This window comes from Thermobia domestica, chromosome 2 (assembly GCF_964235325.1).
Source record: "Thermobia domestica chromosome 2, izTheDome1.hap1.1, whole genome shotgun sequence".
Classification (NCBI taxonomy): domain Eukaryota; kingdom Metazoa; phylum Arthropoda; class Insecta; order Zygentoma; family Lepismatidae; genus Thermobia; species Thermobia domestica.
Genome location: NC_137455.1, coordinates 276662328 through 276687975, shown reverse-complemented (window position 1 = coordinate 276687975; position 25648 = coordinate 276662328). Strand labels below are relative to the sequence as shown.

General features: G+C 31.2%; 1 protein-coding gene across 3 annotated transcripts in view; it reads right to left on the bottom strand.

Annotated features, from left to right (window-relative positions):
* Nucleotides 1-25648, bottom strand: part of LOC145678508 (uncharacterized) — a 382498-nt gene that overhangs the window by 9344 nt on the left and 347506 nt on the right. For 2 of the 3 annotated variants that reach the window (XM_081748730.1, XM_081748732.1), the window contains exons 14-22: nt 23435-23557; nt 20739-20849; nt 19371-19504; nt 17282-17521; nt 15422-15524; nt 13011-13152; nt 7132-7194; nt 5327-5444; nt 2806-2883 (exon numbers count right to left, since the gene is read on the bottom strand). In XM_081748730.1, coding sequence (XP_081604856.1) covers nt 2806-2883; nt 5327-5444; nt 7132-7194; nt 13011-13152; nt 15422-15524; nt 17282-17521; nt 19371-19504; nt 20739-20849; nt 23435-23557 — 1112 coding nt within the window. The remainder of the gene's footprint in view (nt 1-2805; nt 2884-5326; nt 5445-7131; nt 7195-13010; nt 13153-15421; nt 15525-17281; nt 17522-19370; nt 19505-20738; nt 20850-23434; nt 23558-25648) is intronic. The other variant, XM_081748733.1, reaches the window with a different exon arrangement.

The following is a 25648-nucleotide window of genomic DNA, read 5'->3' as shown; positions in this document are numbered from 1 at the left end:
AAAGTTCACCTAATAAAATTAGTCAATATTAATGGAACTGAATGTAGAACTGCATATGATATTTAGGACTAAAATTTAGGATAAATATTTTACAATACAAGTACCATTTAACGGGAAAATATACAAAGATGGGACATACTAATTAATAGAACTCCTTGAACTGAAAAAAAATATATCAGTGAGGGTCAATCCTCATGCGTATTTTTCGAGTAAATATTAAGTAACTCTATAGCCTATGGAACCCGGAAATTCAATGCCGCATTTTCAAAGGCTCGACATTGATCTTTATTCTTAGCCAACTGGATCCAGTTTGTACTTTGTATTCCTATCTCTGATAGATCCATTTTAATATTATCCTCCCATTTTCACCTAGGGTTTCCTAATTGTCTTTTTCCGATTCAAGTTTCAACTAAAAATTTTGAAAGCATTCCTATTTTCTTCCATTTTGGCTACATGATTTGCCTAGCAGTTCTACTTTGTTCCACTCTGTATTCGAAAAAATGCATACAAATCAAATTTTTGTCAACTTAAAGATTAATACTACGCAATAATCACGCCACCAATTAAGATAAAACAGATAATGAAGTCTACCCTTATAAAACTTTCCATTTATAACATTTACCAAGACCACAGTACACAGTATGGTTAATGAAGTGTATCTTAAAATTATTACTAATTTTAAACATTAATCTTTGTTTAACTATAATCTAGTGTTGTTGGAAATTCTGAAGAAGCTTAGGTTGGAATGGAAAGATTGAAGACTCATAAAGAACTTATATATGTATCAACAAGTAACTGTTAGAATAGAAGAGAAAATCACTGAAGGGAGTGCAATTGGAAGGAGAGTTCGATCGGGATGCTGTCTCTTGCTTACATTATTTAATATCTATCTAGAAGGAGATAGTGAAAAAGAGCCTACAAAATGAAGACGTTGCCTACATTATTTAATATCTATCTAGAAGATATAGTGAAAAAGAGCCTACAAAATGAAGACGTTGCCTACATTATTTAATATCTATCTAGAAGAGATAGTGAAAAAGAGCCTACAAAATGAAGACGTTGCCTACATTATTTAATATCTATCTAGAAGAGATAGTGAAAAAGAGCCTACAAAATGAAGACGTTGCCTACATTATTTAATATCTATCTAGAAGAGATAGTGAAAAAAAGCCTACAAAATGAAGACGTTGCCTACATTATTTAATATCTATCTAGAAGAAATAGTGAAAAAAGCCTACAAAATGAAGACGTTGCCTACATTATTTAATATCTATCTAGAAGAGATAGTGAAAAAGAGCCTACAAAATGAAGACGTTGCCTACATTATTTAATATCTATCTAGAAGAAATAGTGAAAAAAAGCCTACAAAATGAAAACGTTGCCTACATTATTTAATATCTATCTAGAAGAGATAGTGAAAAAGAGCCTACAAAATGAAGACGTTGCCTACATTATTTAATATCTATCTAGAAGAAATAGTGAAAAAAAGCCTACAAAATGAAGACGTTGCCTACATTATTTAATATCTATCTAGAAGAGATAGTGAAAAAGAGCCTACAAAATGAAGACGTTGCCTACATTATTTAATATCTATCTAGAAGAAATAGTGAAAAAAAGCCTACAAAATGAAGACGTTGCCTACATTATTTAATATCTATCTAGAAGAGATAGTGAAAAAGAGCCTACAAAATGAAGACGGCATTTCAGTAGAAGGTAGAATGATTAGTTGTATAGGATTTGTAGATGATATGGCGCTTGTTACAGAATTTGAAGAGAAAATCAATAGGATGTTAGAAAACTTGAGGAAGGGCTGTGAAGAATATGAAATGGAAATAAATGTTAGAAAGACAAAAGAGCCCTGGTGATTGGAACGAAGGAGTCGGTGTCAAATATAACTGGTGACTAGTTTTCGATACCAGGGTAGTATTATTAGTAATAATATGAAGTGTGAACATGAAATAAAACAAAAGATAGAAATGGCAAAAGAAACCTTTACGAGGAAAAATATATTATTTTGTGGGATCTTGAACAAGGAGTTGAAAAAAAGACTCATAAAGTATTTCGTGTGGAGTATTGTACCATATGGGTCAGAAACATGGGCATTGTGAAAAAATGATGAAAAACGACTGGAAACTTTCGAAATGTGGGTGTGGAGAAGAATGGAGAGAATTAATTGAGTCGAGCGGAAAACGAATCAGAGGGTGTTAGAAATGGTGGGGAAGAAAAAAAAATAATGTTAGAAATTATTGAGAAGAGGAAAGGAAACTGGTTGAGACATTTGCTAAGATGGAACTGTATTATAAGGGATGTTTTAGAGGTTATGGTGGCAGTAAAGAGAGGGAGGGGGCAAAGAAGACTACAATTAATGGACGATATCAAAACAGAAAAATCGTACGTGAAGACGAAGATGTAAGCGGAAGGCCGTTGAGTATGGAAGCTTTTCAGTTGCAGCAAGTGACCTGCCAATAACGGCATAATACCTATGATGATGATTATGATGATGATAATGATGATCTAGTGTTAAAATTAGTCTTATATCAATTGGTAAAGACACCAATCTGAAGAAAATAACATGACAGCATAAATTCTGATGCGTGGTTTTCAAGAAAATCAAGAAACACGAATTTTAGTTGCTGTTGAAATTATGTCGTTCGTTCCAAATAATATGGAAAAGATAATTTATATTTGCACAGTATATACGAGAGAATATATGGTAAACTAGCAGCATGTATCTATTGTTGTTTGTCTCTAGTAGTGGTGACAAACATACTCTCAACAGTGATCACATACTACCTGTAAACTTACCCTGGCTGGTTTGTAAAGCTGAGTTTGTGGCATTAGGAAAGTAGATCCCACGTCTCTCTCTGCCATGGTGTGCGCTTCCTAATAAACAGAAATATATAAAAATGTATATATATAATTCGTACATCTTAAAATATTCTCATTGTTATCTCAATGGGACTCCGAACAAAATATGTATGAAATATTAAATACCTGTGATCTTTCCTGTTGATTGCATAAATTACATCCATATTTTAAAACAAAACATCTGTTTGAGGAATTTACGTTGTATAACTTATTCCCGATTATCGTTTTGTTACTTTGTTACTAATATTTTCAGTTATTAAGTGTTAAATGTTAAAGCAATACGTTCTCAAAAGTTATTTAAATTTATGATTTACATTTTTTTTTATCAACTAGCCGACGCAAGCTCAAATTTTTTTAAGGAATTTTCAAGCATCCATATTACTTGCGGTTGAAATTGATTAGGAATTAGGGGTGAACAAAAGGAAAATTCATTCACAACACGGAAGTTTCCTAAAATACATTCTATGATAAGACAACAATTTTCGGACATAATTTTTATTAACAAATAAATACTTGATATTGATAGAATATGATATATAATTTCTTTTAGGTTTTCGATCATCTCCATTGCTTAGGACTAAAATAAAGGGGAATATCTATCCCATTTTAAATGATTAACTAAAAATTTCATACAAATTTTCCATTCTTCATAAAATAACACGTGTTTCCTTTGGAATTTAAGTATATTGTTCGAGATGGATATTAGTGAGAGGGAAGGCGAGAACTCACTTCCATAGTTTTCAGAACAAAAACATGTTTAACGGCAAGTTTTAAAAAAATAAAATAAAATACAAGTGTATTTTTCAATGAAGCTTGCTAATTAGGATTAAAATTACTGAAGGGCAAGGAGATAAATTCACTCCCACTTTAGTACATGCTACACCGTAACTTTCGTGAATAATTTCAGAGTTTCATGGAATATGGCGTGTTCGTGTCCGTGTATTGATTACTGAAGTTTCCGAACCATTATCAAAGGAATGAAATCCCTCAGTACTTTTTTTTTTTTTTTAAAAAAAAAAAGAGCATGCTAACCATAACTTTCCTATAAATTATCAAATCTTCATAAAACATGGCGTGTGCCTTCTTTGAGGCTATCTAATGGGTCTTGTACTCGAAGTTAAAATCAGTTTGTAATAAGAAGCGACATATATATATAACTTTAAGAAAATATTGAAACTTTAAGAGAATACTTCCAATTTTCTCAAAACATAACTTGCATTTTCCTTTGAACTTAAGAATTAAGTCCGTTTGTTTATAATCGAAATGGATTAAGGTTAAGGTGATAGCATCTCCCAACTTAAACAATCACTCACTTCTACTACTTTGTAGAGCAAATAATCACTCACTTCTACTTTGTAGAGCATATATTAATATATCACTGAACTTAGTAGTTAATTAGCAATACGATCATTCTAAAAGAAAAGGAACTAAACACAACGTAAATTCGCAATTTTTTTAAATTTCTAAATAGGATGCAAAATAAAGAACTCTTCACTTAATTGCTCATGTTCAAAATAATTGACTAGTGTTAATAAACTGATTAAGATATGTTATCTCTCTCGTACTTAGCGGAATTCTATTTCGGACACTTTTCGAGAAACAAACCAATGGAGTCAGTTGTATGTGTGATATGTTTAGGTAAGCTATTTAGTAGCAAAACTAACATTCAAATGTTGAAAATTCCCTAAGAAAATTGAGAATATTTAAGATATTTGGAAGAAATGTAGTGATATGGAATTAAGGTTAATATGTTGTAGATGACTGCGAAAACCACCATCGTTCGTTGTATGTGCATTATGTATTCAAGAAATATTTTCAAGTTTTCCAGTTATAGTTCTTTCTAAGATACAATATAATTTGAGAAATTTGAGCAAGTAACAGTAAATTAATTTGTAATAGGTATATTACATTACATAGTATACGATATGCTAAGATCAACCAATTTGAAGCGAAATTACCTCTGCAATAATCTGCAACATTATTGAATACCTAAAGAGATTTTCCGAAATTGAATTTCAAAATTCGAAGTCATTTTATCATGAAGGTTTTCAAGATGCTTTTAAGTTACCACTTAATGTCAACCTAAATTTAAAAGATAAAATAGTTTTTTGAAATCATGTAGGTGAATAGTAAAATAAAACTTATAATTTGTTTTAAAAACTGTACAAGGAAACTGTGTATATGTTTTAAACCTTACTTTTCGTTATAGAAAATTCTAGAATTTGAGGGAATGTGATCTTTGTGAAACGATTATAAAGTACTTCTTTCTTATTTTGTTAAAAATTAATCTTATTTAAGAAAGAAATTCAGAAGACTAGATTCTTGGAAACCACTACAGATTAGAGATTTTTAAAATTGCGATAGCACAATTTAAGCTATTCTAACTAATCACGATAGAGTTTGCAAGTATCGAATTAATCTTCAAGGAAGAAGGAAAAATTAGTAACAATATACTTACGTCATTATTTATTCCGTGTGACGAAGGTTTGGACCCGTACATACTGTTTCCCGAGTGAATGCATTTTGTCGAGGGATGAACCAAAGTTTCATCATATGACCTTGCTTCAGAAACGGTTCTAGAATACCAGAAATATTCATTATGATTAAAAAGTACAAAGTATATTGTTACCCCTCAGTCGAAGATATTATATAGTATATAGCTGCATGCACTTCTAGCAGACTACTTGTTTGCATAAAAGAACCATTTTAGAATTTCTTAATAACGAATTTTAGGAAATTATTTTTAATATAAAAAGATTTCATAGCTCCTAAAGAGGGTTTATAAATAGCTATATTTACAAGTTTAAACCCTATGTATTCTAACTATACAGATTTAAAAGAGAAATGTACACGTTACAACGAAAAATTGAGAGAAAAGTTAAAAATCATTTCGAGAACATGGATTACTTTCCATCAATTTTTGTTGTAAAATTTTGTATCAATTCTGCTTTATTACCCTTATTTCCATTGTAGTGGAAAGCCAGTGATAAGAAGTTAGCTTAAATAAAGAGTATATTGAAGAAATTTATTAACAACAGAACCATGCTTTTATACACATAATTTAACCGATCACACATATTACACATATATATATAATCGTGTAAAAAGTATTGAAATTAGCATCTACAGAACTAATTTTCAATAGCCAGTAATTCTATGATTCTATATAAGAAGATAGTACTTCGCTTTTTATACTGTAAAAGAAGGCTTAAAATTATATATTGTTTATCATTTTTGAGTTATTTTAATTAAATACGTTAGCTTTACATGTAAAATCTGTTCTGGAATATATTTTTCTTTCATTTTGTTTGATTTATAATTTGTAAGCTTTTTAACGTTAAATTCTTATTTCTCGAATGTATAGACACGACACTGAACTAAAAACAAAACAGTGATGAAAAATGTTAATCTAAAATACTGACATATTTTACATAAAAACTGCCGCTAGAAACTGTTTCCCTCGGCCAACACAGAGCTTTTAAAGCTGAATTTTAACAGAAATAATTATTCGAGAACAGATTTTATAACTTGATCCTATCATTGCAACACTGTTCCACTACGTATATTTTCAAAAATTCAAGATAAATGATCTTATCAGTTTAAAAATGTGTATTTTTGTATTTCAGACAAAGATATGTACTAAATATTTTTTTATAGTTATTGCATCATATAATGTAGTGTATTGTATTATTGGAGTATTGTTCTTGCGTGGAAAAGAAGTGGGCATTATAAAACAAAAAACGAAAACCGACTGGAAACGTCTGAAACATTAGTATGGAAAGAATAATTAAATTAGCTAAATGGAAAAAAGCAGCAATGAGGAGGAGTAGAAGTTGGTGATAGAAAAGTATAAAGGCAAGAAAAGAAACTTGTTAGGGCATTATTACAGAAGAAATAGTCCGATTAGGGATACGATAGAAAGTGTAGTGAAAAGTAAAAGAGAAAAAGGAAGAAAATGTCACTTAATGAGCGATATTAAAGGGGAACAACAAAGATATTAGCAGACAAACATAATACATGGAATTTCAATGATGACAAAACAGAATGGCAATTTATCATGAATATTGACTTTAAGAAATTCAAAGCAAAAATTGTGTTAACAATGAAAAGCACGAACATATGGTTTACTCGGGTCAAATCAATACTGAATGCAATGAACTATCGTACAATATTTGGCACACTAATTGTTTTCAATTTTTCTTTTGGAACAGTATTACAATGACATTATAGCTTTTCTTTAATAGAAGAGAAAATAGTGCTTACAAGTCTGGTGCTTTCACAGATTTGTCGGTTTCGTTTGGCATTGTATTATCTTCATCCTTTGCACTGAAATAGGTGCTTGAGTTAAAAGATATGGACAGCAATTGAAACAAGAAGAATATTAAAATACAAGAACAAGTGCCAAACTAATAAGCCCATTATTATTAAAGCTTTAGTGCATCTGCACTGATTAGCAAATAGTAAAGTAAAATTATAGTATAATTACTTCATTAATAATTGTTTACCACTATTATTTAGTCTACGCTGTTTTAATGTAGGTTAACGAATGTATATGTAATTAAATACATTGGTCATATTGACAATTAATAAGGTACATAATTTAGTATAGCGAAAGTTCAAGTAAAACTGAATTTTGAAATTGAACGGAAACTTAAATTTTAGATATGTATTAGTTTGGCGCTCGTTTCAAGAAAAATATATTTGATAAAAAATATACAAAAGAATATTTATTATAGATAAAAATTTTAAAAGAGATATCCCAACAACACTGAAAAACAGGCACATAGTAAGAACGAAAATTTGCTATGTAGTGGTGCTAACATCATACTATGGTGGTACTAACCAACTAAAGGAAAGTTATGTGCAAGTCGTGTAGAGTGTAAAATTATTTTATTTTACAAAGCTAAATAGTGTTCCAGAATTCCTCTTAATCACACGGAAAGCAGTAACAAGAAGTACAAGTATTCATGTTAAATGAAAACCCCCGTGTATAACATAGACAATAAATTTATTATGTTAAGTACTAACGGAGACAAGTAAAATGTGTCATAGCACTTGAAATATTTAATGGAATGAATAGTTACTTCACCGACGCTGTTAAGTATTGAAATTAGTGTGTATGATGTATTATTTTAGTTTAGTAATTTCCCTAATTTGTTTCTTAGTTTGGCTATATGTTAAAGGAAAGTAAATTATTATTTACAGACACAAAGGATGTATCAAGATGTTCGTTAATATTGTTATGAAAGAAAACTATCGTTTAAAACATTTAATTATATGGAGACGTATCTAATTCTATATTTTTCTTGTTGATTGATATTGAATAAAATAGAAACAGAATGTAACACTATATATACACAGTATATGCATATCCTTTATGTATGAAGAATCGAATAATTTAGAGATATTTTAGTAAGTAATTCTGAAGTATTTTAGCATTTTCTGAAATTCTAAAGTTTAAGTAACTGCAGAAAAGTAGATTGATTATTGTTGGGAAGGTAAATGAATTATCGGACATAGTGGTTTTAGTTTCGAAAATATATTCTGTTGTTATATTTTTGAAGAAAATGAAGTTTGATATTGTGATGTATTTTAGGTGTTTTATATATATTGCTCGTCTTGAATTGTTTTGTTATTATATATATATATATAGGGTGGGCCATTTTAATTAATCCACGGAAATATCTAAAAAACGATAAAACATAGAAGAAATGTTTGAAGTACACGTTATATATTGCTAAGGGGGAAAACCATTTCCGCCAAAAGTACCCCTCCCCACACCCCGGAAATGGGGTTAACGGGGGGTAACTTTGAAATGTCAAATGGGAACATGGGTCGAGTAATACCTCGTTCGAAAGGTCTTGGAAAACTAAGTAACGCTGTACCAAAATTTGTTTCATATGGAGCACCAGTTTCAAAATGGCCGCCATGATATAGTTCGGAAACTCCAGTAGCCGTAGTATGAAAACCATGGGAGGTAGATGAATGGAACAAAATTGAAATACGTAAATATCATAGGGCATATCGAATGATGTGACCCCTGCGATCCCAGCGTCTTTCCTGAAGGGATCTTGTGAGCTAACTTCAAAATTTCAATGTCCGACCGGACAACGGTTCGGGTGTACGCTTGACCTACCCAATGCTGTTTGGAAGGCAGACTTCAGGGATAGAGAATTAGTGCACTCAGTTAATGCGGATTGCCAGTCAAGGGCGCCCATAAGGGGGGCAAGGGGGGCCCTCGCCCCCTAGAGGAAATTGTGCTTCGGAATATCGAAAACTCAATAGAATTTTTCTCAGTGGTAGAGCGTTCACCTCTGGTGCTTGGGGTCCCGGGTTCGATCCCAGCCCCCGCCAAGTGAACTTTGTGGTGGACAAACACCGTGTGCGTGGGTTTTCTCGGGGTTCTTCCGTTTCCTCCCACTTTCTTCATTCCACCATTTCATTCATTACTCATCATCACCGTCTCCTTTAGCCTAACCGGCATAACCGTGGGACGTAAAACTCAAAGATTTCATTTCATTTCATTTCAATAGAATTTTTAGAATAGCTACAGCAAAATTTGAAACTATATTTGAAATGTCGCTTTTTCTTGCCTCCCTTGGAAACCACAACATGGGCGCCCTTGGCCACAGTTACATTTTGATTAACTATTAGCACTCATGTCATATTGTGAGCTTGAGGGACGAAACAGTGTGTACGTATATCCCCGAAATGCTTTCCGAATAACCAGCACGCATTGCGTAAAAGTTTCTGTGGCGACGGAGATTAGCAAATTCACACGTTTGTAAGTTCCAGCAACAGCATTATTCGACAACTTCTTTCGTATAACGTTCCTTCTGTTTTCGCATCAGATCATACTTAGCCATACAGATATGCGTTACCATTCAAATAAAATTTCACCTTTTTATAGTCACTACAGCGTCATCCTTACAAACAAATGTTTCAACCATACCATACCTATTTGTAAGGTAGCCTTAATTTGCGAATTAAAGTAGAGTTCTCATTTAAACTTTCACTGTTACTTTCCACCCCGCTCACATACAGAGCACAGGAAAAGATTATTTTGCAGGACTTGGATATCTCTCTATACATTATGGCAATTTTACTCTAACATTTTTATCTCTGTTGTATCATTCTCGAGCCTTGGAACGCCTCCGTGGTTTTCCTATTTAATTTTCGTTATTTTCATTAATCTCTACCCGTATTCATACTATGGGCACTAGACGTTTTCTTAGACACATTCACCATGTCTTGGCGATCATTTTGAAAACGGTGTCTCATGTCGAAAATATTCTTACAGAAGCTGTTTGATATTCATTTGTCTATGTAACATGATGTTACTTGCTTCAAGTTGCTATTTGAAATTTTCAAGTTGGCCCCGGATACCTTTCAGTGGAGTCACCCCGACAACACCTTCTTACGTCAGTTACCTACTCCAGTTTTTCTTCTGTTGATTTATCTCCAATCGCTTTCATACTACGGATACTAAACCTTTTCTCTGACACTGATACTATGTTTCGGCGGCCTATTGAGAACACTACCATTTCACCTCAATCGTTTCCTCCTGCAAGATGTTTGATTTTGCAAGATTTATCGAACGAGGTACCACTCGACTCATGTTACTATTTGAAATCTTGAAGTTAGCCCCCAAGACCCCTTCAGGGAGGCCACTGGGATCACAGGGACCACACTATTCGATATGTCCTATGATATTTACGTATTTCAATTTTGTTCCATTCATTTACCTCCCATGGTTTTCATACTACGGCTACTGGAGTTTCCGAACTATATCATGGCGGCCATTTTGAAACTGGTGCTCCATATGAAACAAATTTTGGTACAACGTTACTTAGTTTTCCAAGACCTTTCGAACGAGGTATTACTCCACCCATGTTCCCATTTGACATTTCAAAGTTACCCCTCGTTACCCCCATTTCCGGGGTGTGGGGAGGGGTACTTTTGGCAGAAATGGTTTTCCCCCTTAGCAATATATAACGTTTACTTCAAACATTTCTTCTATGTTTTATCATTTTTTAGATATTTCCGTGGATTAATTAAAATGGCCCACCCTGTATATATATATATATATATATATATATATATATATATATATATATATATATATACTTGAAAAGCTAAGTTTTTGATATGTATTTTGGTGAAACAACTTATATATTGAAAAGAAACTTTAAGAGAATTTTTGAAAAACATGTAATAAAATAATTTATACATATATCAGCTCACGACTTTGCTTGTTAATGTCTATCAATTCGTAATACGTTTAAATACAAAACACTACATATCTTTCAATACAACACATGTTTTCCGATAAGGAATAATTCGCAGTTCTAAATATAAGTGTGATTGATGCGGCGAACGTACGGGTAATATAAATAACTTTTTTTCAAAATTCAGTATATTACATCCATCAAAGTTTGCACTTTCTCTAAAAGATGGCATCCAATATTTATGGGAATTTTAAATTAGTACTGACTTTAATGCTTTTTTATCTTAAGGCGTTTGTAGACCTTTGTGTGGGGAAAACGAAGTTCAAATAATTTTATAAGTTCCATTCCCGATTTACTCATAATGTATTTTAGAATTTCGTATTATAATTAAGCAAAGGGGAAACATTTGCATACATTTTGAGAATAGTAGGATTTCTAATATCATGCCATTGTTAAGCTTCCTTTATATACTAAATATTGCTTCAAAATAGACAATGTTTCAATTCAGTATCAGAAATTATAAAACGTTCCATACAGTTTGAAAACGTATAACGTCAGTAATACTACAGAAAAAAATAATAAATCAAAACTTCGTAGTATGTTTATGATTTGTAAAAGTGTGACTCAAAAATTGAGAAAAGAACCGGTTTTAGTTCACTGTTATTAATATAAAACTTCTATTATTGCCGTTTTAGGCATAAATATAGAAAACATCAGGCAATGAAAAAATAATAACAACGGGAAATGAAAATTGCAATTTGGTGGAGATACTAAATGAAGCAATTCGTACGCCAAAACGTTTAAATCAGCGTAGAACCATAGTTTATGGAAATTTCTAAAATTCCGCCTAGTGATCTTCTAATCATAGAACAATATATATATCTATAATGAGCAGATATATAGAAAAAAATACAAAACAACAAAGAAAAGTGAAGTTATGCTAAGTTTGTCTTACATCAGGACCAGAATTACGTTGATTTTAATGTTAAACGTGAACCAACTTATTACTTCAAAGTGTAATCGTAACCTATTGTGATAGTGAATATTTATTTAATTATGTGTATGTGTTTTATGTAAATAATATGTTAAAGAAGAGTCTGAGATAAAACGCTATATAAATATTTTCGTATGTATATAATTTTTACACTATTTAACAAAACTAATTTACATTGAAGGTTGCAATATGTTTGAACGATGCAACCTTTATCTTACTATATTTCAAGTGTTTGTGCTATTTACATACTACAAGTATTTGGTAATTTAATTAGTTTTGTCACAGAGTTTATAACTCTTGTACTTTGAGTGAGTTACTTGTTATAACATATGGAATAATCTTTCTTTGCACTCTAATGACTCACTCAAAGTTATTTGTATCTTATCAAATAATCAAAGTGACATTACTCTCTTTCACCACCTAAGAATAAATTCTGAGAAAGCTTTCTATGAGGAATTCATTTCTTTGCTATTTGCAAAATGAGTTTACTTTACTTATTACATTATAAGTGTGCTGATTAGTATTTAGATAAGAGTACACAGTTATAGGTCCAATATTGAATAATATTGCCTTTCGTGTTACTATTAAAACGATACTGTTTAAACATAATTGATTTTTTTCCTCTTCGCGATAATTAATAGTAATAACAGTGATTAATTTCGCCGACTTACTTTCAACACAAAAGTATTAGCAGAAACGACGTGGGTTTAAATTACAATGCAAATACGATATTTGTAACAAAGATACAAATGTAAAATATGGTCCCGATTGTTAATGTAAATACGCCTTCACTAAAGACAAATTTTCTAAAACAACATTTCTATCTTTTCTTTTAAAAGTAAATAAATATGCAAGTTTTATCAGTTTGGAAACTCAAAATTTCAGAAGAGTCTTTTTTTCATTTGAATGCTAGTGAATACCTATCGCCTGTCCGCACAGTAGCGAAACGAGACCCTGTTGTTCCTGTGTGATTGTGAACCTGTGCCATATGAGCTTCATTTGACTTCTGTTGAGCTTTCCCTACAGTTGCAGATACTTCAAATCCAGCTGACACAAGAGCACCTAGAGGAAGAAAAATAAATTGACTTAAAATCAAAAGATTCAGGATCGATAATTACAAATTGTTGAATTATTAGAAAAGTATTGTGATAACTAATAAAGTTTTGTAGCAACTTCCATAAACGGCGAACTATGGATACAAGTAGTAATATCATGTTTTAGTTATAAAGCATACCGCTCACCATGATTTCTCTGTTCATTTTTCAATCAGTCATACCAGTGTGTTATTTGATTGTGAGAATCATATTACAAAGAATCTTTATTAAGCATATGAAAGTAGCAGATCACATTTAAAAAAAATACATAGTTACAAATCTAGTCTGTTTTATTTTTTTATTTATTTATTTATTTATTTTATTTTATTATTATTATTTTTTTTGCTACGTTCCTACATATAAACTTCAATGGTACTTCTATAATACTACGATTTTTAATTGGTGTAAACAGCTTAACAATAAAAATAGCTTTGCACAAATTGAAAATTCAATATCCCCATCAATCTAAAATACCTGGTAGAATGGTAGTATCACATGGTTATATACTTTAATTATAAGTTATTTCTTTTGCATTTGATTCAAAATTCAGGCAACTGATTATTTAATTGAGAGTAAACAGTTATAGGTCTATTGTAAAAAAAAAAAAAAAAAAAACACTACAAGACCTTATATTGTGTAGACGTATCAACACCACGATGGTGAAAAATCATAAGCAATAATGTCTTTGTATTTTGCTCAAGTAATACTTATGCTTAGAGAGAAAGAATAATTTGTTGTTTCCGGCCAAGAAAAACAGATCCAAAAATTCATCAAAATCAGGTGAAAACAAAACAAATCTTGTATGCGAAAAGTTTCCGTTTAAATGACTCTCTTTCTTTTTAAACTTTATCTGATTATGATGTAATAATGTATGATAAAATGTAATCTAAATTCACTCAAGTATATACAAAATTAGAAACTAAGGACCTGGAGTGTAAGGCAGGTTGAGAATTAGGATTTGGAATACCATTAGGAGTGCATTAACCATTAAGCAAAATAAACACATGTATAGGGCAGGGGACACCACATAAATTTCCCGTACATGGGCCATATAGTTTAATACTGCAAATGGTGCAGCTGAACCAGTATCCGCAAAAGAGCTTCTAACGTTAAATGGAATAATTACATACAATAAGAAAAAGGCACTGAGAGAGCACTGTCATGAAATCGAAGGGGAAAATATCCTTCCATGTAGTGTAAATAAAGCAGAGGAAACTCTGTATGGAGTCTTCAAAATTTGTATACTTTCTATACAACATCAGTAACAAAAAACTTCATCAAAAGCATAAACTCACTGGCAGAAGTAAAAGTAATAATCACAGTAATAATAGATTTAACGATTAAGAATAGTAATGACAAAGGTAATGATTGATAATAGTAATGATAGAGGTAATGACTGATAATAGTAATGATAGAAGTAATAATTGATAATAGTAATAATAAAGGTAATGTTTGATAATAGTAATGATAGATGTAATGATTGATAACAGCATGATAGCTATAATGACTAATAATAGTAATGATAGAAGTAATGATTGATAATAATAATGGTAGACGTAATGATTGCGAGTTTGATTAAAGAATTTGCAATTAAAAAATAGGAGGAACTTTACAATTATAAATAGAGTGAAAGTATACAAAATTAATATTATTTTTCATTTTACTATAAGTTTTATATAATTTCGATAAATAAAATTTTATGGTTTATATTTTGAATATATATGGGGGCACCAAAATCTTTTAAGTACTTCAGTCTATCAATCCGGCCCTGTATACCATATATATACAAGAACTGAGTGATTAAGACCATTACGAAGATATACACGTGCATCGTCAATTAATATTCCTCCGATATAAAGAACAATATACAAGACGAATGCACAAAATATTTTGGAATAATCTGCAATTTACACAAATTATTGACAAGATAATATCCATGCCATAAAAACCGATAATGGTTATTGTATAGGGAACCTTTATTTGAGAGATTTGAAACAATTTTATCCAATGTAAACTTGAGAATTTCGTCTTTCTACATTTTCTCCTGGGCATTGAAAAATAACATTTCACATTTCTTAAACATAAATGATTGGCTTCAAAATAAAATCAGAACTCAATGTCATGTTAAAAAGATGTCAACCTACTGGAAATTAATGAAATTACTTAAGTCAGAGTTAAAATCTATCTTTTGAGGATGATGTTAATGTATGTTACTTTTTCTGAAAAAGAAATTCTACCTGTTGATTGTTTACGTGCTCCAGAAGATTTTCTTGATGCTGGTGGATCAGTTGGATTTGTTGAGTTGCTTTGCTTTCTTCGAGATGGAGAATTGCGATTTTCCTGTGGAAATACGGCAAGAAGTATTATAAAAACTTCTACGCAAATAAACAAATAGTAATACAATACTATATCTGTTCCTAGCTAGTGAACATTATATTCTAATGTATAATTTTAACATACCATTTCTAATATTGGAATGCAAACAATAGCAAATGTTTATATTAAATTGCGAGCATGTTACCAAATTGCTACGTATCCCTCATTAGTATTCTTTATGCCATTCTGCATTTATACTAAAGACATTAATACTTATAATGTGTTGTTCCTAAGATTGTCAATGCAGAAACTTTGTTTAGAAAATTACTTTGCTGCTGAATTTATAAATTTTGAAAATATTTTTTGTTTTCTTAGTGTTCATATTAGAAGGAAGTACTACAATCCTTAAACAGAAACAATTACTTGGAGAAACTTAGTGATTCAAAAAAATTTAGAATGAAAACTTGTTTTCAATCAACTCAGTACATGAGTTATATTGTAAACAAATTTATCAAAAATATTCTGGAATATTATTTTATGAATTTTAAATAATTAGGAATCCTGTCATATGATAAATCTAGTTTCTGTTCTTATAACTGCATTTAGTCACTTCGTCATTACAGTAACTAATAAAACAGTATGAACCACGTAATAACAGTAAGCTTTATATTTCTAATCATGTAAATTGATCAACATCTATTTCTTCATTTCCTTGTTCAATATTATCTGTTTCCTGTTGTTTCAGTATGTGGTAGATATATGCTGCAAAATCTATCATTTGAACAAGCATTATATTTATACTTATACGAAGGTTATCAGAAGAGAATTTATCGTTACATAAGAGAAATTATATTCTTTCAATATATTTAGTATTACAAACGGTACAAGTATTGACAATATTGTTTGAAAAAGGTTCAAAAAGTCTTTTCATACGATGAATTCGATAGCATGCTTACAATTGTATTTAAAGTTATTTCTTTGTAAAATGTAACTTCTCTCATTCTTTTTTCTTCAATAACTTTACCAATTGACAAATGTGAATCAACCTTTCAATGTAATATAAATTCAGTACGTGTACACACAAGAACCATAAAACTGTATTATTGCTTTCTTGCGAATTCCTATAGTTTAGCACTAGTTTCGGTGTGGCATTCAATTAGAACATACTGATAATTGTTTTGGCAGCTACACGGTTTTCTTTGGTCATAGCTATTTAATCTCCATAATGTTGTAAATAACGTCATAATCGAATTCTTTTCTATTTCAATCACATCTTAATATCAGTTCTACGATCGCCAGGCAAGTATCTGGAAAAGCTCAACTGAGAAAAGTGGTTGTGTGTTCTACCATGGATTAATAGTTGTAGATAGTGATGTTGATATAGCTATTTAAAGGTTTTATGTATCAGTTAGCAAACTAAAAGTTTATCAGATAATCATGAAACTAACTTCTAGAAAATTTTTCTTTCAATTATTACCAGATAAAATGCACAAGAAAGCGTATAACAGTTTGTATTTACGATTAGGTAATGTAAAGAAATTCCCAAGCATTTAGTAACTAATCTTTCATTATGATATTTTAACAGTTATTTACGATTGCTAATAGACAGTAGGTTTTACAGTCAGCTTACAAATGTCGTAGTGATTGATCTACAAAACAAAGTAAAGATTAACAATCACTTTAATAAATTTATAGTTATTTATCTCAGAAGATAAGAAGTGGAAATAGCAATGTTTTCCAATAAGCAAAAACATTTTATCATAATATTTTTCTGGTCCTACCTGTGATCCATTTTCTAGATAATTAATCAGCTTTTGTTCCTGACTTGTTCCATGACGATCTTCGACACTGAAGGTTGACATTGAGACAAGTGAGGACGCTGGCTGAACAGGTCGGTATTTTGCTCGAGGTATCATCACTGTAAGTGATCTGTCTTGATCCATGAAGCTGTGCAAGGTACCATCACCTCCAGCTTCTTCAGCTTTCAGTTTCTTCATCTTGGAGCTATATGTGTTCGTAGGCTGAAATGGAAAACAAGTGGAAAAATTACAAAATTTTCTAGCAACCATCCTAAAATTAGTATTAAAAGTAGGAGTGAGCACAAAATCAAACTGAGTTTTCTATCAAAAATCGGTTCAGTTTTAAAACCATTTTTGTTTTGGTTTGATCTTCTAACAAATCTTTTACTTCTTCGTTAACTTTTTTTGGAAATAAGTACTACGAGAACAAAAGAGGACAGCTACCAGATTCTGCGAAAATCACACAAGTTTCAGTAAAAACTCAAAAACTATTGAGAAAACCGAAACTGGTTTCCGTCTGTTTCGGTGAAAACCGAACTAGTTTTGCAGAAAAAACGGAATGTTGGCTTTTCGGTTTTTCTACAAACCGGTTTCCGGTTTTTATATATAAAAAAAGCGGGTTTGTCCATACCTAATTGATAGGCGAATCTAACAAGAATATATGCTTTTAAAAAGTACATACGTTATATATCGATTTCTTACTGACTGTATACTCAAACTTAATGAAAAATTAAATAATATTTTGATAAAGTTTGCTGACTGGGATTCCTAACATTACTTGTATTATCTCTTTATTGATATTAAGATTACACAATGTCTCTGGCTATACAGTAGTTATCGACTGTACTGAATATGTTATATTCAGTATTACACCATTGTGTTACCTTTGTCATTTTCAGTTTTTTTTTTTTCAGAAATATTTATCGTATAACATACTATACTCAACGATACAACTTGCATTTGTTGTACAGTTCTTAACAGAAATACCGCTCTAGAAAGAAATTAGTTATTTAGTGATCAGATGTATATGTTATGAAGTTTCAGTATTAAAAAAAGAATTATGTTTAGTATGATCATGAGTATTTTAAGCATTTTGAAACTAAAGTTTGAACATGGACAATGCTATGTTGTATGCTATTTCTGATTACACAAAACATTTAATATAATACTTTATTTTCATCCAACATAACTTTAAAGAAATACTTTATTGCAAAACACTGAGCAGTAGCACTAATATCAGTATCACGTTTGGATGAAAATATCAGTTGAATTTCATTCATCATATTTATCCTCAACGGAGATATAATTATCCTAATGTTGGCTGTCACGCAAAAGAACCAAGTTCATGGAAAATCATAATAGTATACTCACTGCATGAAAGTTATTCTCTATGTTTGAATATAAAGTGAAATTCAAATGAGAAATATCATAGAATTCACACTAGTGTTTCTATTATACAACTTCTATCATACAATCAATTCTAATTTTCACAGAGCAAATAAAAGTTAGATGAATCTTCTACAGTTCTTAATGGAAGCATTGTCCTTGATACAATATGCACTTTATTTCTGCTTACGTGTCTTTCAATTAAAACTTTTAAATGATATTAGTACTGTCATCTTCTTTCTAAAATATATACTAATTTTATTCTGTAAGTTTCCTTATTTTAGATAGCCTGAATAATTAGACTAACTCAGATTTCTCCTTTCCTAATTTTAACGTCTTAACAGGCCCTTAAATTAAAATTTATATTGATTTTGTTGTGTTATGCGTAGCTGAAGAAACATTGTGATGAGTTTTAAGTCTTCATGAACTAGATAGTATCAAAATATTCATTTTAAAGCCACAGATTGACACAAATTTACGAGCTCTCTCGTCGCTATATGGTTAGTGTACGCGCTTTTGCCGCAAGAGATCCGAGTTGAGTTTCTGGTGAGATCTCACGTTAAGCTGTAGGTTCACGTCTTATATAGCTTCCGTGCTGAAAGTGGCGGTAAACTCAAATCCGATCAATCAACCAAAACAAATTGACTTTTGAGGTTTCTGCCTTATTACTTAACTATGTACTTACCTGTGGAACTGGAGCCATGTAAGGTAGAGGACTCTGATCACAGCTACTCTCGCTACTGGTATCCTGGATCATAGCTGTCTTATCAAGAGTACCGCGCATCTGTCCCGCTCCTCTGTATCTCAGAAATCCGGGAGCTGAAAACATATGTAAACCTCAAAATTATATCATAAAATTTAAATATTTAGAAAACTTATAGTAGCATTCAAGTTAACAATATTGTGACAAATATAAAACATTTATTTAGTGACTTAGCAACGTGGAAACAATTGTTCATTGACAAAGAATAATAGAAAAACAATCAGCAACTATATATATTCACTCCAAGCATAAATAAGTATTTAAATAATTTGACATGTAGCTGCATGATCAATATTCTCCACTGTAATATTAACATAATGCAATAATTAGTTTCAGTCCTTAATTTTACTGACAAAACCATATTATTTGTTGGTCTTTTTACTCGTACATTCCTTTCTTTTTGTGTATTCTGCAGTTTTTTTTTATATCTAAGATATTACGAGAATGCCAAAATAATTCATATAACTTTACTAAGCCGTAGATTGGTCTTATTAGAACATTGTCTCCAGTCGATAGTCGGTGTTTATTAACTAAGGATGCTGTGCCTAGTATCAGGAAGATATGTTCCCTGGCAAAACATGGTGGGAATCGTATACTATAAACCATATTTTGGTGTTGTAGAAGATTAAGTCTACACTGACGTCCCAGTGACTAATAGCTAAATAAAAATACTATGAAATAATTGACAATGCATAGTTTCCTTTCTTCCATTTTCTGTATTGAAGGTAGTTTTTCTTCCTGAGTAAATTTACTAATTTTATTTGTTGAAAAATTATTAGAGCTGGTATTTCTCTTAGAACTTTCGTCAATAACTAATACCTGAATTAGATTTACTGCTAAAATACTTCAATTTTCTCTACCTATCAATCTATAAAAATGCTTAGTCTTTAAAAAGTCTCTTTAGTACCTCAATTCTTCAAATATGGCCTTATTTGCAGTCCACGAATACATTCCAGGAAGTAGTGAAGAAAGTTGGCAACTTAAGGAATGATATTACAGACGAAAAATGGAAATATTAGCTAGATGACATTACTAAGTGAAAAAGAAGTTAATCCTAAGAATGTAGAAAAAATATAACAATTATATTGTGTTAAACGTATGGATAAAAGAAAAAGAAAGAAATATTTTTCTTTTAGATTCTTTTTTTTTCTTTTAGAAGGAATCAAAGTGGAATGAAATCAAGTACTGAAGTAAGATACGAGATGATTATTTAAAAACAAACTTCCAAACATTTGTAGTATGTGTAGAATAAATTATAAATAGTGAATGAAACACTCGAATGAATCTTACCAGCTGCGTGTCCTTTCTTCGGCTTCTTCTTCTTGGCACAAGCTAAGATAACACAAACGAAGAGCATAACAAGTAGAACAGCTCCTACCGTGACCAATGCAATCAGTAAAACTGTAAATATAAGAGCAAAAATACATTCTAATAAATAATGCCATAACATCATATATATATTTCTTAATTCTATAAAAACTGAATATTATGGAATGTTTTTTATACTAAATTATTATTGTAAACTTCAGTTCCCCAGAAAGTAAAATTTCTAGTGATCAAGTCTGCTATGATCATCTGAAGTCGGTCGTATTACCATATAATTTATCTGCAATGAAGCGTATTGAAGTGGAAGTTTAAAGGCAATGGAATCTTGAAGATACAGCCCAGAAATAACTTTCATTAAACTCGCTGAAACTTGGTTAATTTTTACAAGACAGTTTGAATGTACGTGGATTAAGAGAATATAATTAATTAAGAATACAGCAATGCACTGATTTAGTAATAACTTATATCACTACCTGTTAGTTTGGTAATTATGAAATTAAATCGTTTTCAAGTTAACATTCTAATTTTCTAAAGATTTTATAAGTTTTTCTTTTAGTTGCATCGCATAATGATAGGTAACATATTTTGATTATTGTCACATAACAATCGGAGTTGTATTTTGTGTTACTGTCACTGGCTGTCACTGTGATGCTTGCTGCTTTATGTATTCCCATTTTTGTGCCGCTGTGTCGACATGTAACAAAGTAACTTAACTGTTGGCTGAGGACACTAATGCCAACTAAGCTATATAACATATAAATTAAAATGAGTGAGGAAAGAGATAGAATGTGGTTTCGATCTTTGTTTAATTGTATTGTAAAACGATTAATAAGAAAATCAAAACAGCAATTTAACATTTTCATTTGAGTAATAGCTAGAATGCTATAAAGATTACTATCATAGTAAATATACTACGAACAACGAAAGTCCTGTTAGTTAAATGGAAATAGTAAAAAATGTGAGAAGTTGAAATGTGAAATATTAATTATTGTTAATTGCAATAACTCTCTCTATGGCTTAAAAATACCAAGGGTTGTAGCTGCGAAAATAATTGAAACAAAAGACCTTCACAGTTGACTTTATATTCTGTGCCAGTTAATCTAATTAAGATTATTACCACCTTATTCTGATCTAGTTTTACATTAATTTCGATTTTTTCTTAGCTTTCCCACAGACTTTTCCTAGAAACCTTTCAGCTAACATTTTCCCATCCCCCGCTCAGCTGTCTACACCTCTCTTTTTAATTATCCACAGCAGTGATGATCAAATAATGGCCCAAGGACCGAATCTGGGTCGGAAATATGTTTCATCCGGACAGCAAATAATAATGGAAAATGTATGATTTTATTTTTTCTTTTTAACTGTAGGCAAGTCAGGAAAGTTGTAGCAGGCCATCACAACATACCTGAATCAAGACTTGACTTTTAATTGTGAAAATATGTATGTAACTTTTTGGTTACCAACATCATTCTGTAAGGTAAGACTGTAAGTTCTATCAGATTTATTTTTAAATACAGATTACATAGAGTTACTTTGAAATGCTCGTAGTTCAAGCTCTAATTAGCTTCGACACTTGAAACAAGAAACAGGATAAGCACAATAGAATATTCAGAAAATACATAAGTTTCGGAAATTTAGTGAAATGTCGTCTCAGAGAGAGGGAGAAGCAAGCAAGTGGAAAATGGTCAAAGTATGGCTTTTAATATTGTCCTGGCCTGCAGTGCATTATAAGTATTTGCCTTCACGGATCCCCACTGTATTGAGTAACAAGGATACATTGCAGACTTTCGTGTTATGCAATGTTCTCCAATCATCGGTTTGTTTGTTCCTTTTTACATAATATATTTTTCTCAACGTTTGTTTCTCGAAACTTATTAACTTGTATTCATGTTTGTGAAATACTGACAAACATTCCTATCTGCACAGTGCAACATACAAAAACCACGTTTAGACGTATTTACTTTTGTCAGTGATGCACTTTATCTATATTAGATTTCAACTCATTTCTTTAAATACTGCTAGGAACTCATCTGTATTTTGTTTCAGACTGGAATATTCTTACTCACGAAAAAAGAATATTCCTGTCATATTGCATCTCTCACGAGGTAATTTCTTCTCAAATAATGCCTTAAGAGATTAACTGTTAAGTTTCTCTCTCTATTTTTTCTTCTTATTAATATTATTAATTTTTCAAGTTTTTCTTCTCTCCCCCACACTGTTTTCATTACTTTCATATTGCTTTTCTGGTCTATTCAGACAATTTTCTAATTTATTCTCTACTTCCAAAGATTCTAGTCTTTTCCAATGCCTTTTAGTAACACCCATATTTCTACTTTGTACAATACAATACGTCTTTAATATTCCAACACAGTAGTACATTATACTAGACTATTCTAACAAATGCAATTAAATTTCTACATAAAGATAATATTTCTTGTATAGGAGTTTAGCATGTCTTGAGAATTTAAATTCATTGCTAAAAGCAATATATGTACTTTAGTTCTGGTATATTGTATTAACTTTAATTAAACACGTAAGGCATCTTTGTAAGACGCATTAATTATATGTGTTTTAAAATCATAAACGCGATTTTCTCACTATTTAATTATTCTTACTGGGTTTATGTATCGAGTGAAATTTAATAATTTAAAAGAATTTACCTTTCAAGTTAATCTGACAGTTGTCTCCTGTGTACCATTGGAAGCAATCACACAATATTTCACCATCTTCTCTGCTATAGCACGTTCCGTGGAAGTTGCACTTGTCACAGCCAATGAGCTCAGCTGCAAATAAACAAATAAATATATAAATTATATAAATAAGAAACAATAGTATATATAAAATATTCTATACATTTAATTATTACAGATGAGAAAAACAAACTGATATATTTTTCACAATATGCACTGCCTATTACAAATATGCTGAATATGTTTGTTTGATTGACAATTATCATTCCTTACAACGGTACTGTATATGAGATGGGAAAGTTTAATGTGGAGCTGGACCCACATACACCTTGCTGCAATCAAAACTAGAACAATGTACACAAACAAAATGTGTACTAGTCATTGGGTGTTGTTTTCATTTTGTTTATTTAATTACTTTATAGGGCTATTCTGATATGCATTTACAAATTCAGGAAACCAAACGTTAAAAGTAATTTGCGGCTTAGAAAAACATACCGTATCAACGCAATGGAACAAAAGATATGTAAGCTCTAAGGCATTTCTAGTCGGTTGGAGATGTGTAGTTGTAATTAACATTATGATGCAAAAATACATTATTGAAATACGGAAGAAAAACCACTAAGCTCTAAAGCATTTTCTAGTCGGTTGGAGATGTGTAGTTGTAATTAACATTATGATGCAAAAATACATTATTGAAATACGGAAGAAAAACCACTTTCCTACTAGAATTATACCCTTCTTCTACAATTTAATTTGGCATATTCAATTAAGTATTTCACTTCTATCTTCTGGCTCTATAATTTCAGCTTGTACTTTTTTCTGATACAAGTCTAATGGATAATATCCTTAAGTAACTTCATTAATCGAGAAGGCAAGGGAAAAAGTAAGTAACCATGGTCTTAAGGAGCCATATCGACGTCTGCTTGATGTAACTTATCTTGAAACATTTGGTAAAGCTCATTCAAAATATAAGAACCGAAAGTCAAATTCAGCAATAAAAAATACCAGGAATAACATAGAAGAAAGCCTTTTTCAGAAGGGTCGAAAGTTAACAGAATTCTGAAGTAAGTGAAGCTTCAGAATATTTTCTATATATGTGGAAAAACTCTCTTGTTGAACTATACATAGTTTTCGATTTTGTCTGTCAGTGCAATTTATGGTGCACGTCAATATGAGATATTTCTTATGTCCATAAGTTCCCCTGGCTGACTTTACTCCAAAGAAACTTCGATAGAAAAATCATCTCACGGAATGAAACACATGAAATTTTAATATCCGGATTTTTAAAACGGATAATAAAGTAATGAATGATGATAAAATAACTGTTGATGTTACAGCACGAGGAAGCAAACGTATCCAGACAAAACCCACGAACATAGAGACATCTTGGATACCAAGTGGCGCAAGTAACTCTTACTTGTCATCATTCGCTTCTATACATGGATAGCTGTTTGTCTGCTAAGTAGTTCATTGTAAATTATTAAACCATGAAAAGTTTATGATTATGGTTTTGGTTGACAACATAATAGAAATATGAATATTTTATAAGATGTTGATCTTCAAATTTCCCTTATGGAAATTTCAATTTTGACACCACATACCCCTTTTCATTATATATATATATATATATATATATATATATATATATATATATATATTGTGCGATATCCATTATTGCTGAATCCAAAATGGCTGCTATGATGACCACATCCACATTCAATATACAACATTCAATATACAGTATATACAAGGTGTTTCAAAACAACACCGACAACGTTTGGAAGGTGATTTCTGACACCAAGATAAGACGAAAAGTATAGACCAACTTGGAAAATGAAATGAAATCTTTGAGATTTACGTCCAACGGTTATGCCGGTTAGGCTAAAGGAGACGGTGATTATGAGAAATGAATGGAATGGTGGAATGAAGAAAGTGGGAGGAAACGGAAGAACCCCAAGAAAACCCACGCACACGGTGTTTGTCCACCACAAAGTTCACTTGGCGGAAGCAGGGTTTGAACCCGGAACCCCATGCACCAGAGGTGAACGCTCTACCACTGAGCCACCGCGGCCCTAGACTAACTTGGGTGCACATATGCTTCGTTTCGGAGTTATAGGCTGCCGAAAACGTGAGAAAATGAACTTTAAAAGGTTCATAGCTCCTAAACTATGGGACCTACGGTAG